The 18,062-nt window shown below is 46.1% G+C and overlaps 1 protein-coding gene across 1 annotated transcript in view; it reads right to left on the reverse strand.

The window, feature by feature from the left end:
• The window catches only part of LOC138481506 (pyrimidine-specific ribonucleoside hydrolase RihA-like), a 40,786-nt gene that overhangs the window by 13,781 nt on the left and 8,943 nt on the right, over positions 1 to 18,062 (reverse strand). Inside the window, exon 2 of the mRNA XM_069613693.1 lies at positions 2,300 to 2,479. Coding sequence (XP_069469794.1) covers positions 2,300 to 2,479 — 180 coding nt within the window. The remainder of the gene's footprint in view (positions 1 to 2,299; positions 2,480 to 18,062) is intronic.

Here is an 18,062-nt window from a genome sequence, read left to right on the forward strand (position 1 = left end):
GACAGTCCCTGGAGAAGGCGTTGGCAATCTTAGTGATACATGGGACCAAGAGATCAAACGATTCTTACTGGCTGGGCAGGAATTCCCAATGCCGGAGGTAGGTTTTAAGTTTGTGACAATCTTAGAGGCTTCAGTCTCAGAACTTTGCCTAAAGGCAAATTTGGGTATATTGGTCTTAGAGTTAAAGCTCCTGGCAGAAGCACAGGTGCTGCCAACTGAGGCTTTTAAGTGGGACTGTCGAGAGTTGATCGCTTGTTGATGACGAACATTTTCCTGGAAAATGTATGTGTCCTGTATTTTCTGGCACCATAATGAGTTCCTCTTTACAGAAGTGTTCTGAGTGGATTTTCCCTCAAGTTCTTTAAGAATTTTGAAAAGCTCTCTAGATCTAGACTTTGCATTGTTGATTCTTGTGTTGAAGTTGGCACATTTAGTCTGAATGATTTCTCGTTTAAAGGTTGAGACGGATTCCTTATGGGCTGAGAGTGTGACAGGACAAAGATTTGGAAGCCCTCTTGCTTCCTAGCACATATGATATCCTCATTGAACCATGTGTTCTTTATTGTCTCAGGCTTGATCATTCTATTCCATTTCAGCGGCAGGTGGTTTATAGTATGATTAATGGACGGCAAAAGAAGGGGGACTAGATCAGTGGAATGATCTAAAGATTCAAGGTTAGCGACTTTGGGGTCCAAAGACAAGGAAAAGGCAAGGGGTGTAGCTCGTTTTAAATTCCAACTTTTTTAACTGACCTGGGCTGTTTATCCGGTCTCTGAGGTTTAGAGAGCAGCAACAGAAAAAAGGTTGCTATTGCACGATCGGACCATAGGCAGGGATGCACAGTGACGGAGGAGATGGAGGAGTTGTGTCAGGACCCAGTCTAAAGTAGGTCTCCACGAGTAGGCCATTTGACTGATTGCATATAACTGACTGCTTCTAGGGAAGCCAGTAGAGAGGAAACCGGAGGGTCCTCCTTCTATTCTGCCCAGAGATTAAAGTCACCTAGTACAACCATATGTGAGTGGGGTATGGTGATTTCATTTAGAAGATCCAGGAGTTGTTTTTTAAATAAGGGCGTGTTATTTGGCGGTCTATTTGTTTGTTTGTCTGTTTGTTTATTTATTTATAATGCGCGCCAGACCCAAGAGTATCAGGGCGTAGAGGATACATGAATATTTTCTATATATTAATTAAAGAGGCACTGGGACCTTGAAATATTACACAAAGGGCAGTCTGTTTTCGTTAATAAGCACGCCACCTATAAAAGATCATTTATACATATATTTTGTGTAGACAATTACACCTCCTGAATGGAATTTAATGGCTAATATCTGTTCACTGCATCACGAGAATGAAGGTTGCTTGTGAGCAAGCATTGCAATTTGCCAGGATAAAATAGCAAGTTGGCATCCTAGGTACGCAAGGCAGTCCCTGAATTAAAATAGTATGACAAAACACAGAACAAAGGGCCTCATTAAGCGTTCGGCAGTATGGACAGAAACGGCAGTAATGCAGTGTTAACAGAGTTAACACTGCATTACTGCTGCATTACCGCACTGCGGAACTAAGGGTGGGGAGATAAGCGGAGGAAAAACTGCCAGCAGAATGCTGGATGTAAGTCCTCCACCTTACCGCCAAAAAAACAGTTCCTTGTGTAAAGCTCCAGGCCAAATAGGCAGTTTTCACAAAGAAATTGCGGCAAAAAGGCACTGGTGTGGCCCCTGCAATCCATGTAATGGATGTGGGGTACACCCCCGCAACCATTATACCATTCAAAGGGAGAGGGGGACCCCCCTACAATCCCAGCAGCCCTTGTGTGGTATAAATGGAGACACGTTTACCGGGTCAATGCACAGCCTTTTTGTCGCAATTATTTGTGAAAACAGCCTTTTTGGCAGCAACTTTTTCACTGGACACCCAACAAGCAGCCAAATCGGCAGAACTGCCACCTCCGGTGACTACGCCAAAATCCCCATGGATTCCTATGGACTTCAATAAATGGGGACTCACACCCACCACTTATAATCCAACAGTAATTTCGCTGGACCAAGTGGCGGTAACGGTAAATATGTTTCATATTGTTTCTATATAACTCCCCCTGTCCAATGCCAATAAATAAATTCAGCAAAACCTTGAATAAAAAGGAAACAATGAGTCCATAAATGGATGAGAAATGACAAATGAGCTTTCTGAGATCTATGATCATTGGAGAAGAATTGGACACCTGCTTGAATCTGAGTGCTATTTCCTCAGGTACAGAATCTATGCTCCCCAAATGCCAACCCTCCTTCGACCTTACCTGTCCAGCGTGTTTAGTGGCTATTTTGATCATCATATCTACTGCATGCTCTTTCTGTATGTTTTCAATACCCGGAGCACTTGCATCGGGAACGTCACCCAGACCATCCTTTCCGTGGAAATCCGAAGCGTGAACGTGTTCTCCAAGTATTGGTGTGTCCATTCCTCGATACACAGGGATCTATAAAAAAAGACAGTCAGCAAAATGTTACATATTTATTTATTTTATTTGTAGTGTGCATCGACAAGGCCCGTAGGCATAAGAGCGCAAAGACACACAGATAAGGCAAAACAGATTAGGTCGGGAAGGCAGGGCAGGTGTAGGCTAAAGAATCTAGCAGAAAAGGAGTGTTTTAAGAACCTGTTTGAATTTCAGAAAGCTGCTACAAGCTCTCAGGTCAGGCGGAAGATCATTCCATAGCCTCGGGGTTGTGTGGACAAAGGAATTCTGTGCAACCGTGGCCGGTCTTGCCTTGGGAATGAGCAGAAGATTTGAGTTGTTTGATCCCAGAGCCCTTCTCTCTGGCAGCCTGACCAATTTATGAGCGAGGTATCTAAGGACAATGTTACGCACGTCTTGACATCACATCACTGTTTCTACAAGAAGGTTACATACTCCCCGGGCCCCCAATATTTCACAACCAAAAACGTATAAAAAAAGTTTGAGGGAAATCACAGCGCAGTTACGTGTGACTTCATTAACAAGCATAGCAAAATAGGGATATGATAATGATATGATATGCCATGTATAAGGCGCCTGTACACAGATCTCACTCTGTACAGTAGAGACACTTTAATAAATGCTGCTCTACAGCGGACCCAGCTGGACAGACAACTGGTTAAGAAAATAACATGAACATGAAAAAGGTGTTCCTGTGCTCAATCGCAACTAGAGAGTAGCCAACTGCAATGTTGCATAAAAGTGTGTCAAAAGTAGTAGTGGAAGAGATTAAAATTTAATTTTCATTGATCAACACTTGTTTCGCACAACTAGTGCTTTGTCAAGGTCATAATTGGTAGATGAGCAGTCTGAGTATGTTCTTAAGCACAGCAGAACAAAGAAGTGGAACATCCTGAAGTGGAAGCAGTCAATGCTGTCAGGATTCAGGACTATACTAAAGTAGTGCACTGTTACTTGACAGTGGCATCTGTTAATATGGCACTTCCATAGACCTTCAGAAAAATGCCCCTTGAGAACCAATATACTTTTTTGCCAAAAAACAATGTAACATTTTTGCAGCATCTGCCTTGTGTAGTCAGAACTGCAATGCTTGCACCTCCAGACAGCCTTAGGGCAGTAATACACATGCTGCAAAGACAATGATAAATCTTATTTGGTGTAAAAATAGGTCCAAGTACTAAGGGTGTGTGACAGGGCGTCTGTTAGAAAGACCATTCTGACAAGGAAAATGCACTTCAAGGGTGTTTATTTGTCAATTTCCAAAGTGGAATTGCCAAAGCTGAGGGGTAGAAAAAAGCTTTTGGGGATTTGGGTACTAGGGCTGTGCCTCACTCTCTAGTCTCTCTTGTACTACTGCCACCCTAACCCGGGGGTCCCTAAAGGAGGTTAGTACTAGGGTATGGTAACCCCTACTGTCTGGTGCTGAGGCTAAAACTGTGGTGGTTACCCTGAGGTATTGGCTAGCTGACTCCATCGGGCGTCCTAACGGTCCCTTTCCTAGCCCCCCATAGTTTTCTCATGGGAGCTAGGAAATGGTGCCTTTCTCTCGCCCAGATGGAGTTACTCACCACAGAGGCACAGTCTCGCCTTGCCCTTCTACTCTAGTTCCTCTTATATTCTTCTTCCCACCATGCTTTTGTCCCTCTGATGTTACAGGCAGCCTCCCTACCGCCACCCGTAGATGTTATTCCTCCTCTTACTTTCCTCTTTTCTGAACTCCTCCACTCACTAGTACGATTACCTCCTTCTACTGCCCTCCTACTCCACCTGCTACTATTCCTCTACTCTTGCCACTACTACCACTTCTACTACTTCACAACTCCACTCTGGGGTGTTCTTCTTCTCACTCCCCACTCTGGGGTGTTCTTAAGATATTCCCACACTGGGGCAAATTTTTACTTCCACTCCCCACTCGGGGGCTTGCTCAGTCTCTGTGTGTTCTGGGGCTTTTTCCCTTCTCAATCCCCTTCATGGGACCGAGTGGCAGTAACCAATTTTGGAAGTAATTTGGTAGATTTACTGCCGAATTACTGCCAAATACGTGATGAGGCCAAATGCCCTATAATGCGTCTCGCGTGGTTTCTGACTCCTGGGGAGGCTGATTTCAATGTATTCCTGTAGCTGTTGGAAGTTAGATTTCTCAAGTAGTTTGGTGGAGAACAGTATATTGGAGACTGGCTAGTAGTTAGACAGGTCATTTGGGGGTGCCGTGGGTTTTGAAGAGATGAGGGGCGAACTCTTGCTCAATGGAGGCCTTTAAGAGGACTAGGAAGGAGGGTTCTAGTTGGGATTGCTCTTATAGGTTTATGGACATTGTGTGTAGTAATCTGTTGGACAGTAATGTCCTCTCCATATTTTAGAGCCTTTGTTTTTCTTTTTTCAGGAGATTAGGTTTGGGGGTAAATCTTTTAGCCTCAGTTTCCTTTGTGAGAATGTAAGGACATTTTGAAGCCCCTGCCGTCAAGCATGCCACGAAGGGTATTGGTTATCCAATTAAGGATGCTTTTAAGTAAATTGTCTGGAATGATCTCCTGGTTTTCGATTGTGGGCCAGAATTTGGAAGCTTCAGGTTTTCCCAGGAGGACGTCTAGCTGGATCTCTTTCCAGGGCCAGGTTTACGTTGAGGGAGCTTTGGTTGATTTTGGAAGTGGTGGTTCGTCACTGAATATTCTGAACACAGTGGAGAGGTGGTCTGACAAAGGCAAGAGGAATGGGGAAGAGACAGTAGTGACATTCTCGCTGCTAAAGATATCAATGTGTGATGGGTTACGTGGGTGGGTCCTTTAAACAGTTTTTTGAGGTCTGTGGCACCAAGGTTGTCAGAGAGTGTCTCTGCAGCTGCCTTGCTCTTCTTTTCTAGAGAGATTGAAATCTTAAAATAGGAGGAGGTGTTGGACGTCTACCCAAGGTTTAGTGACTTTATCAGCCAACATGTCTGTGAAAGATGGGTTTTAGAAGGCTGGTCTGTAGATTTGAAGGAGGTTTAGTGTGGACGTGTACGAGGTGAAGAGGATTGGTAGAATTGATTTGCAGTTCATTATGTTGTCAGAAAGTGGAATTTTAATGTTGATACAGTCTTTATGAACCAGTGCAATTCCCCCTCCTGTTTTGGCTGTTCTGCTGGTGAATTTGTATTACTGATGGGCAATCCTTTGACTGAAAGGTTTCAGTGATGAATAGAAGGTCTAGTGTGTTCTCACAGTGAAGAGTTTGGGCATGGATGAGGCATTAATTAGGAGTCATCTGGTTCTGCCCTTTTCTTTGAGATGTCTTCACGCTGACATTTTTCAGGTTGTTCATTCCTTGGGGGAGTGGACTTGCGTTTTGTTGTCTTCATGTTTGAACATGATAAGCAGGTTCTTTTTTGGGGTCTGATTGGCCATCATGGGATCAGTGAGGATTGGTCGTAGCGCACTGTTTTGTGGTGATGAAAGGTATAATGTATGTTGATTTCTGAATGAGTTGCTTCTGGATATTTGTGGGTTTGGCGGTGAAAGTCCAGTGGTCAACGATGAGTGTATTTGACAATCGGTGTTTTTTATTTTGTTTATGGAATGTGTGTTCGACTACAAATGCCATCTTCCCCGTTCCACACTCTATGACATCAGATTTGGCTCATAAATGATGCTAAAGCACCACCTATCTCTAAACAACAACAAAATAAAGAGAACAGAAAATGTTTATTCAGAAGAGAAAAAAACGATATCTTTTCCAGTACAGTAATTTTAACCCTAGGTATTTTTTTTATTTGTAATCTAGTGTAATGAGCTGCAATGATTAAGATTATGGTATCGCTGGTCTCACTGGGAGGGGGGTGTTGATAAAGATGCATATGGAAAGGCTTTAGAGAGACAAAGATGGAAAAGCAGGGAGAAAAGGAGGGAACGAGTGGAAACAAGGGAAGGAGAAGAGGGGTGAGATTGAATGGTGAACTATTTGTCAAGACTCAATTTATAAATATTGAGGATGGAGTACCAGTTAAGACTGGTTCTACCTCTTCCCACACAATAATATTGTGGGTTCCAAACAGTGTGCCCTTGCAATTCACTTACAACACATTTAAGTCTCCTACTCCAAGAAGTAAGTTTATTCAGTGTGTATTACAGATAATTGGGACAGGACAGGGATGGGTGGGGTTAAGGGGATCATGGTGTCATGCAGTTGCTAGGCTGAAATGTATTTCAGAAACTAGTCCTGTCACAACCACATTAATAATGGCACTTCCAAACAGGTCTGCTTTACTTCTTCTGGGGCAATACCAGAACTTCTCAGCAGGGTTGCTTTATTGTTAATAGTCATGAGTTCCCGGTGGGGGGTGGGCAGCCCCTCTGCCAATGAGAAGGCTTGGAATGGGGGCATTACCACATGGTAATCCCGCAGCTCGGAGCCCCCTTAGGGCTGGAGGCTGCCATCTTCCCCTGCCGGGGTACGAGGTAAATTCCCCCCGTACCTCATCTACAGATATCCCCCCCCCTGCCCCAACCCCCACTAAACAGTTTTTTAAAATCTTGTTGGGAGCTGATGCGCTGGGAACACTTCTGTCCCCAGAGCGTCTGCTCCCGATCTGCGACACGCCGGCATAGAAAGGAAGAAGGGACTATGTGTAGTCCAATTTTTTTTAAACTTTTTTCCCTATTTTTTTAATGGCCAGCATGGAAAGGGAGAAGGGACTAAGTGCAGTCCCTTCTCCCGTTCCATGGCGGTCATTTTGTTTGTTTACTTTTTTTAAACTAGTTTCACATTCTGTTCTCCTTTTTTTCATTTGCGAAACGCCGGAGCGTCTCACAACTGGAAAAAGTTGCTTTTAGTACCCGGGTCTGAAGGGGTGGGGTACTAATAGCAGTAAGCCCTTCGCTGGGGGGGGGAATTACCACCTCAGATAATGCCCCAGTACCTTTGTTAAGGCCCTCCCATTCCCTCAGACATGTAAATATTGACCCGGGGCATTACAAGGTTTTGAGAGAGTGCTGTGTGGTGTGTCTCGATTCATTATTTTCTGGATTTAATTGGGATGCTACCCTTGATCGTAGTTTGGGATCTGATTAATTTGCATGTATCTGTTTATGTAGCCAAGTAGTAAGGACTGCACAAAAGCTGAACATATTGCTTTAACATATCTTCTAGATTTGAATTTGCTCCCAGCCGTGCTTTTCAGTGCACTTTGTGCGCTTCCAGCACATCTAGCGAGTACCTTGTTCCTCGCATAGCCTTAACAGAATTATTCTGCTCTTCCCACACTTGCAAATCCGCCTGCAGCTCTTCTCCCAGTTACAAGCTGCAGATGTCTGATGTAGATCCTATAAACTACCTAGCCCGGCAACACCAGTCCTCTTCAACACATCGGCAGCGCGTTAGCTCTGGCGTGATTGAAGAGGCCGGTTGGCGCCAGTCAGCATCCAGTGAGCTCTGGTGGTTACTCTCGTGGGTGTACATGTACTTTGTTTCTTGCGATTGTCAATCCACCATGCAATGCACTCACTCTGTCACGAAGAAGCGCCATTTCCCGACCAATGTCGACCCTCTAACAGCACCCTGCTCATTGAACATGCACGATATGGCCATCCCGCTGCTATCTGGAACTTATTTCACTTCATCTCTCATAACATCCATAACTCCTTCCACTACCATCAGCCTAGACACTAGTCCTTCTGTTATCACTGATGAGCAGGGTCGAATACCCCGGGGTGTACCCCTACGTTTTTTCCTACTTAACACCAGATCCCTTCTGCAACATTGGTCTGAAATCGAGGACCTCTTAAGCAAATCTGCACCAGATTTTCTGGCATTTACAGAATCCTGGCTAAATGATTCCATCCCTTCTGAGGCCACTTTGGCCACTCCAGAAAACTACCACTAGTTTCTGAGTAATCGATAGGGGAAATACTGTCGGGGGGAGGCCTGCTATCTTATGTAATACGTCTCAATTGCCATTTGACCTCCTGTGAGTCACCTGATGATTGTGAAAGTCTTGCTGTAAAACTTAATATTACTCATAAAGTATCTACTATCCTTGTCATCTACAGACTGCCCAGTTATTAGCCTTTTAAACAAGTTGACTAAAGCCAATACTCTTGTCATTGTCCTTGGTAACTTCAAACTCTGGCCCGATGACCCATCTGATATACCAACCACCGCATTACTGACAGCCCTAGACACCATAGGGTACCTCCAGTTGGTGACTGGACCAATGCCAGGTGCAATCTCAATTGGATTCTCTCACATTGCCTGACCGTGTCTGATGTCTTGGTCCTTGTGTGCTCATGGCCAGACCACTATCCAGTGTCTTCCTGCTTCCAGCCCCCCCCCCCCCCCTCTGCGGATTAATGACGGCCCAAGTTGTGCCCAAAAGAATTGAGAAATCTGAAAAAAGTTGTTCCTGACAACTTATCGCCCATCCTCAAATCTAAATTGAATGGTCTTGAAAAATGTTACAATGCGACCGACCTGGCCATCTTTCTCGTGGATACACTGAATTGAAGCTGTTAATCCCCTCACCCCCCTCCAAACTAGAATAATTAAACCAGTTTCCATCAAGAACTTGTGGTTTGATGAGGATATCCTTGATCTGAGGCACACTAAAAGGGCAGAGGAAATAAACTGGCAAAACTCCTCCTCTCCTATGATTCTCGCCCATTACAGACAAACAGGGCAAAACTTAAATGCAGGTATCATTGCCGCTAAGACTGCTGCTACCTTTAACAACAGGATCCCTCAGGCTAGTTCAAAGAGCTCTTTATGATTTTGAGGGAATTTGAAGGCAAGTCTGCCATGGGGCAAGTACCTATCAAGGACTCAAGCTGGTGTCAGGAAATCCACAATGAGTTCAAACGCAAAATTATCAAACATCAGGGCTCTATCTGTGACCAAATAAAGGCCAGTCCTCCCACAGTGGGAGATACTACTGCCACTGGGTTTAGTTCCAGACCTTCTACTTCTCCTAAAGAGGATGAGTTCTTTTTCACCCCGTGCTCCGAGGATGAACTGTCTAAAATCATAATTGTGACATGTGCCCCTCTAGTTTCTTTAAAAACTGTCTGGACATTCTGGTTCCCTGGATGACAAAACTGGTGAACCTTTCCTTCGCCAAAGGACATGTGCCCCAGTTCCTGAAAGAAGCATGATCACCACACTTCTGAAAAAGGCAACAAACTATCACCCCATTACGAGCGTCCCTTTTTGCTTAAAATACTGGATCGAGTGGCCTATCTCGAACTTCAAAGTTATATTGAGAGCAATAATATTCTTGGTCCTTGACAGTCAGGCTTTAGAGCTAGACATGGAACAGAGACTGCCCTTCGATTTAAAATCTAATTTAATTATATCATGGATAAAGGTCACCCGCCCTCCTAATGCTGCTGGACCTCTCGGCGGCCTTTGACCTGGTGGATAAATTACTCTTGATCACCAGGTTGCGGGATGTGGCAGGCTGTTCAGGAGCTGCTGCCCAGTGGGTTGATCCATTCCTATGGCCCTGTAATGCAAGGTTTGCTGTCAATGATGCAGGATCCAATTCTGATGCCATCACCTGTGGGGTACCACAGGGATCCTGTATCACACTGACTCTTTTCAAAATCTACATTCTTCCTTTCTTGATGCTTCTGGGCGACCTGGGTGTTCCGTCTGCTAATTAGGCCGATGATACCCTGGTTGCTATGAACTTATGCACAGAATGCGGCAACCATTAATGAGATCTATGGCACCATTCAGGCCTGGCTGGCAGTCAATGCCCTGGCCCTGAAAACTGATAACACAGAACTTCCAATTGTTGCTTCTGGGCCTCGGCTAAAAAAAACTACCTGCAGACTATCACAGTTTTGACATTGTTGGTTCGAACATCCCAGTGGCAAAGAATGTGAAGACTCTTGGGGTCATGTTTGATGCTGAACTCACTATAAAACCTCATGTCGCTCTCCTTCGGGCCTCCTGTGGCTATATTAATAAACTCCTTGGCAACATTCCCCCTTTTGTGCCACCCAAGAATATCTGTCTACTTACTTCAGCATTGGTAAAGTTGCGTCTATACTACTGTAATAGTCTGTACCAAGGCAGCCTGCAAGCACATTTCAGAGCACTACAGGTGATTCAAATGGTGCAGTGCGTGCCACTAAGGGTTTTGCAAGACAAGTTCACATAACCAACGCTAGGCGGGAGTTCCATTGACTCCCGGTGACACATCCCGTTCCTCACAAGGTCTTAATGCTCAGTCACAAATGTCTTCATAACGTGGCCCCCCTGATATCTCATTGATCGCACTAAAGTCTATCAACTGAGCCGCACTCACAGGCCTCTGACCAGTTGAGTCTCCAACAACCCAAATTCAAGCTCAAAGGGTTCGGAGGCACTACGTTCAATGTCCAGGCCCCCTTAGTTTGGAACACTCTCCCACCCGATTTAAGAAAGATAACAGCCTTGATCTATGCCCTGTAACGGATTACCTGCTCAAATAAATAAATAATGCACTCTGGTGCGGGGCTTATTGCTTCAGTACTAACACTTGTCCGAGGAGCTGCTATACATTTAAAATATCAGCTGCATTCATTTTCAGCAGGGGATGCTGGATATTAAATGTTGTACATGCAATGTTACAGTACCCGCACTTCTCAGCAGGTGTGCTATCATATTAATGAGGTGGTTCAAGTACTTTTCAGAAACCCTCCTTCACCTTTGACTTGCCACCACCAGAATTGCCTGGGACTGGTTTCCTTTCAGTGTGACAGCATCAGCACTTCTTAAAAGGCCTGCTATATCTTTGATCTGACATTACCAGGTCTTCCAATTTACACTACTGTGTTACTAACAACTTTTGTAGTTAAGAATTATATATTTTAAATAAATATTGCAAATCAACGTGTGAGATCATAATACATAATATTCAGCGACCCGAATCATCAAATTGACCTAAGACAGAACAAGGCAGCAGGGCTCATTCTAGGACTTAAACCTAGAGACCACCTTACCCTAGCATTAAAATCTCTCTTTCGGCCACCTGTCAAGGCAAAAATAGAGTTCAAAATGCTCTGCTTCTTCCACCGTGCATCCCGGGATGCTGGACCCCCCTGTCGGCAGAGTCAAATCAGGTCTTCCAACTTCATTACCTTCAAGCTGACCACAGTCAAGAAAGAGAAGTGTGGATGCAGAACATTCACAGCAGCAGGATCTGCCCAGTGAAACAATCTCCCCATCACCCTCAGACAGAAGAATTTCACCTACAATGTTGGCAAAAACTCAAATCCCATCTCTTCAAAAATGCCTTTAACACCTGGCTCTTGCCCCTGTGCTCAGAGGATGCCCACACTAGGGAATCTCCAAGTAGACTTCCAATTTAACATACCACTTCACGTGGAGATGCCATCTAGCCTTGACCCTGGCAAGATATTCCACACTGTAGAACATTATGACGTGTGATTGTTTTCAGACACACTTATAATGTGCTAGCCCTCTAGCAAATCTGGATAACCAGCACTTACTTCAAAGTAGTGGTTCTGTGGGCTCAACTGCTACCTGCACTCTATTGTCCCTATGGTTAGTCATTTGTGTTGCCTCGAATTTCTTGTCCTCTCATATTGCCCTTACTAATCTGAACCTGCCAAGGCTGTGTGTTATCTGTCCAGACCCTCTGTCATTTCCGCTCCCTCACTTGGGGCCTCAAAGTAACTGTATTGCAGAAGCTGCGTTATAAAATCAACAATAAATAAAATAATAATTTCCTCCCATTCGCTCTGCATATTCAAATCTTTAGCTCCCTCGCCGTCCTATTGCAGAACAATCGTACATGCTCCTGATTGGGTCATTGCATCTTGGCATTGCTCCATGATTGGTCAATTGCTTCTTGGCTTTCTCACTGCAGTATAGACAATGCACAATGTGTGGAACCACAAGCAAAAGAGAGTGCATCAGGTGAATGGAGAGGGGGAAGACTGAGGAATTCTACCATTTGCATGGTGGGTGTGCGCTCGCCTGCGCTTTTTTGAAATTTTAAATGAAATTGAATGATGGTAGATCAACCTCTGGAAAATGTGTGAGGCTAATCCACACACATTTTCCTATGCTCACTGCAGAACATACAGGCCAGTCTATTCTGGGTGGACACAGCCTACAGGTGCAGTCCCCCGTCATATTTAGTTGGGATATGACAGCCAAGAGTACACCATGTCATCTCATTAGGGGGAGGGCAAAACCTTCCTCCTGCTATGGCCAGTCTATTTAACTAACAAAGGCTCCATGGATCTGCCCTGTCCTTTTTTTTTTTTTTAGCTCTGTGGGCGGTGGTAGCAATTAATATACTTATAGAGTATACTCCAAACAGGTCCACATGGGGTGTGGCTCCAGAGGCTAACAAAGGAGACAGGCAACCCCACCAACCTTTCAGATGCACCGTGTCAACCTGAACCTAGCACCCACTGTTAGTATCGCTTTGGCAGTGAAATGCCATGTCTGGGACTGCATGCATTTCAGTAGTCATCCGCACAGAGGGAGCCCATCAGTGGCGGCTGCTATGCTAGGGCGGCCGGGCACCGCCCCCCCCAAAAAAAGAGAGAAACTAAAAGAGATTCAGTCAGAGAACTTCTCTGATTGAATCTCTTTTAGCTTAGTACTGCTGCAGTTCCTTTGCCAACAGCGCGGGGGCGCTGTGGCAAGGAAACAATAGTGTGCGCCCCGGCACCAGGCCGACCTACAGTGTATAGGTCGGCCTGGTGCCGGGGCGCGTCCCAATTTAGTATATTTTTTTTCTATAGCAGAGTGCGTGGAGCTCCTAGCTCCACGCACTCTACGTAGCCCCTTTCATTATAAGCCTGGCGGGGCGCTTCAGGGGTGGCCCCGCCAGTATTGAAATGTGCGCAAACAGCGCACTGCACTTATTCCCTCCCTCCCCTGCCATGGATACAGTAATGTCATTGGCTGGCAAACAGCCAATGACATTACTGTATCTATGGCGCAGGGTGTGTGCGTGCGCCTGCGCCGCCTTCACACCCTGCCGTTTTTCTCTTTCTTTCCAGCCCGACCTAGGAGTCAGGACTCGAGTGTGTGGCACAGACCAGCGGCGCCGTGGTAAGTACCCCAGTGTTTTCTTCTCTCTGGGCCCGGGGACTGGGAGTGCTCAGTGTTACTTACTAGACTCCCCTCCCCGGGCCCAAACTATGTGGTCCACTGTCCACGGCCCAGGGCCCAGGTCAACACTGAACAACGTGTAGGCCAAGGCCTACACGTCGTTCAGTGTTGCTGCCGAGCTGACTGCCGTCAACTTGGGCGAGCCTTGGTCGTAGCGGGCCAAGTTGACGGCAGTCTGCTCAGCGGGGGCCGCCGGGGCCTAGCCTTGCTTTGTTTAACCCCCGGTCCGTGCGTGGCCCAAGGGCCTTGCCTTGGGCCACGCCGGACCGGTACGCAAGGGCCAGGCCCAGGGCAGGCAGGCAGCAGGCGGGTGCTGCTTCTGCGGCCCGCCGCGACCACTCCCGCATCTGTTAGTGCCGACGCCGTTTTATATTTTCTGCATTTTTCGACAAAAAGAAGAATGCCGAAAATATAAAACGGCCTCTCCCTGCAAGCCAGGCTCTCCCTGACTTGTGCCGTTTTATATTTTCGGCATTATTTTTTTTGTCGAAAAAATGCCGAAAATATAAAACGGCACAATTAGCAGATGCGCCGCGAGTGGTCGCGGGCCGCAGCTGGACCGGAACCAGAGGCCGGAGAAGTGCCTGCAGTTCACGGTCCATTGCTGATTTTTTCTAGTAGCTTATCTAGTTCTGCTTTGCATTTAATTATTTATTTTGCACATTATAACACGTGTATTGAGGAGGACCGTGATACCTTTGCAAGATGTGTTTGCGTGTGAGGTAGGGAGGCCTGGGGGAGGGGTGCTGGGCATTACACCTTATTAAGGAACTGACTGCTAGCTGCATCACTGTCCCTCGGCAGCTCGCATGGCTGGCAGTGGCGGAATCTAATCCTTTAAAGCCAGCCCACGCAGGGCCACAGATGCGAAATAATTTCAGCAGACAGACGTAATGGAATCTGAGCGTTCCCGTCTGCTGCCTCGAAGCAATACTTTTTTTTATTATTATTAATTTCTTGTCTCATTTCCCAGGGTTGCCTCTAAGCTGTCTGCCACCGTCACGGTTTTCCGTGATGAGTTTCTCTAATCATGTAGATGCATTTTGTAAAATTGTGAACGGTCTGCGACAGGAGTATAATTATTTCAATGCAGAATACATGCAGTGGCGAGCAGTGAGATGTGGAGCACCCAGTGGTGTAAGAGCATGTCTAACTGCAGTGCTTGAAAGATGCCACCTGTGTCAATGTGTCCGGCCCCTAATTACAGGGCAGGGCTCTCACTGTAGAAAATACTATGATCCCTATATCATAGTGTGTTACCCCTAATAGGGTACAGAAAACTTCACTCTGCTGGGACCCCCATGGGGTATTATGTGCACAGAGCTACTGTGGCGAAAGAGCTCTCATTATACTAACCGTGCTGGAAATGGAAATACATTACTGCGGGATCCCTCCTGCAATGGCGGGCGGGTAGCAGTTGAGGGTAACGTGCTTGCTTCTCAGTAGATTAATCACAAACACTTGGAAAATGATCTCGCAGGCTAAGTTAGCTTACTACAGTTTCAGCATTGAGGTAGCCTCTAACAGGCTACCTTGCTCCTGCAAGGCCTTATTTGACGTAGTCAAGAACTGCTCCAAGCGCTCACCTCTCCCAGGGTGCTGGCTTCATGAGAGAGATTTGACAGAGGAAACAGCTTCTTCATTAGCAAAATGGATCAAATCAGAGGTCATATTGATGGCTGAAAACCAGACAGAGCCTTGCTAGCAGTGGTGGCTGCTGAGTGCTGACTCAGAATGCCACCGCCGACAACGTGACTGCCATTGCCAAGCAGCCCTGCGCCGACGGCTGGGACTACGACAGGAGCGTGTTCGTTTCCACCATCATCACTGAGGTATGAGGAGAAGAAATGTTCTTCTCCTCATACCTCAGTGATGTGAAATGACACCCACTGCGCAGAGCACACAGGCTGGGGAGCCGCAGTGCAAGACAAATAAGGACAGGTGCAGCTGTGCAGCAGCGCAGCATATTAGCCTCACAATGTGAGGCTAATATGCTGCGCTGCTGCACAGCTGCACCTGTCACAATGAGACAGCGACGGCAGTGGCCGATTGAGGGTCCCGCGGGGAAGATTGTCAGAGAGTCCGGGGTGGGAAGGACATAGAGACAGAGTTTAGGGTTGAAGGAAATAATGGCTGTCACAAGTGTGACAGTGATGAGTTTCAGGTCAGTTCAGTTTTTGGCGTCACCTATAAGCCTCGACGATTGCATTGGAGTACAGCTAGAGTAGAAATGTCACACAAGGAAGGACACAAAGCTTGTAGGTGTTATTTGGTTTTTACCCACCTATTCAATGACCATGGCCATGTGATTCCATATGGCTATTCCCACCCACTTCCTGTCCCTGCCCATCTTCTGCCATTTTTGAGCCTGTTATCGCGACGCAACGAAAGTCTGTAAAGGGGTGTGTGTTGTACGAGTCTGTCTGTGTGCCTGTTTTACTGCTGCTACTAAATGCATCCTTTACTGCACAATTGCCGCAATGCTGGGAAGCAAATTTAAAGCAGCACCTCACAGTGTCTGACTCTTGTCAGTAACTACAGTTGCAATTATAGGCTTCTTCTAATTTCATTAGCAAGTAGATTAAGGACACTTGTTTTGGTATACGCACTTACTGGTTCTCCTCTGCCAGAGAGGGTGGTGATCTTTTTTTTTTTAAGGTTTGCGCCCTGGTTTCCTAAGCGTGTCACTTCCCAGTAGGCGGTGGGTGTGCACCAATGAGAGTTTTTTTTAGGGCAGGAAACTAGTAATGCTCCCCCGATTCCTGGTAGTGCAAATGGGTTGTAGACGTGTGTTCCTCTCAAGACACTGTATCTAACCCCAAGCCTTTGTGAGAAGGGTTCGGAGCTGCCTATTTATTGCTTGTATGTGGAAAGGTGGCAGCAGCGTGGTGTTGGCACAGAACCTCTGAGATGGGTTTTGGAGGAATGGCGCTGTAATGTAATACTAGTCGTGTTCCGAATCCCATGAGTGAACGAGTGCTTTCCAATATTGTGAAAGTCATGTTTTAATGTCGGAACAGTGGAAACTGGTACTGTTGAATAATTTTTGTGCTGCATTCATCCAGATCTGGCGGCCTCAGTTGTTAATCAGCTTACCCAAGTTTATCTCTTTATTAGGCGAAAAATGTTCACCATACAATTTTAAAAATACAATATTCGAAATTAGGAAAAGTTGAGCAATTATAGTAATAACAAATTTATATTGTGTTTAGACAATCAGAAAACGTGGAATGTAGGCTGTAACCACAAGTAGACACCTCCATTCCATGCTTTCCTTTTGTTCTTTTCACTGTTTCCAGCTGCTGTAAAATACACCATCACACTTGCACACGTAAGAATAGTGTACCACCATTAATATGTAAAACCGAATGCTTTTTTCATATTTCGGTGGGTTTTTTGGACAGTAAATTGCACATTTTGTAGGCCATTTTTCCAAAATTTTCACGGGGGGAGAACCCCCCTGCACCCCCCTTGGGGGGGGTGGGCTTGCGCGCTGCGCGCGCTCGCGACTATATTCGCCCTGGGAAATTTACGCCCCACCAGCTTTCAAACTCACCAGCCGCCACTGGAGCCCATTCAGAAAGTACGAGTATGCGGATTGATGACACCAGAAAGTCTGGTCTCACCGCATCTTCAAGGGAGACCTGCTGCTTTAATCAGGAATCACAGAGAACTCCTTTAACCAGAGAAACCTTTTGATCCACAAAAGACAGGAAGAGGGGTAAGACTTAGTATTACATGTATTCACCCCTTTACTTTTTCTTTTGCAAAGCACTCTGGTTATGATCTCACACATACAGGAGATTGTTGGTGGGGGCCTAAAATTGGTTCATTAAGGTAGGCATAGCCTACACACATCACTGTGGCCCATGTGCCTTTAAAAGAGGGCTGAGTCCCTCTTTTAGCAGATCTGAAGACTTTGCAAGGAGTAATGTGTAGAACTCAGCATTGGACCCTGGCTGAAGGCACAGTCTGCCTTACATCTTCCACCAGAGAAGGAAGGCCAGGACCTCCAAGAGGGAAGCAATATCCCTCCCCAAAACATCTCCCAAGGAACAGAGGGAGATACCGAATTCGGAGGACCTACCAACAGCGCCACAACCGGTACCCAGCAAGCACACACTGTGCCCTGCTAGGCTCAGCTGCAAGCTTCCTAGGTGGGAAGTGCCAGAGAGTCTCTGAATCTAACCAAGGACAAGGCAGCTACCTGCAACACTCTCCTCAGCTTTGGGCCGTCCCCCTTGAAAGATGACAAAAACCCAGTGAAGAAGCTAGGAGGAGTGCATCGACAAGCATCTACCGACATCCACATTAAAGGACATTTTCAAGCCAGTCAAGCCCCTTGAGCTTCAACCGACTGGGCCGCTGACTATTGTTATGCCGCAGTCGCTAAAGCTGTCTGAAATGCCTCGACCAGTGCATCAGAAACGCCGACCAGCACTGAGACAAATATTCCGGAGCCCGAGCCGCTGTG

The sequence above is a fragment of the Ambystoma mexicanum genome, chromosome 5p (assembly GCF_040938575.1).
Source record: "Ambystoma mexicanum isolate Mex_15411 chromosome 5p, UKY_AmexF1_1, whole genome shotgun sequence".
In the NCBI taxonomy this organism is placed as follows: domain Eukaryota; kingdom Metazoa; phylum Chordata; class Amphibia; order Caudata; family Ambystomatidae; genus Ambystoma; species Ambystoma mexicanum.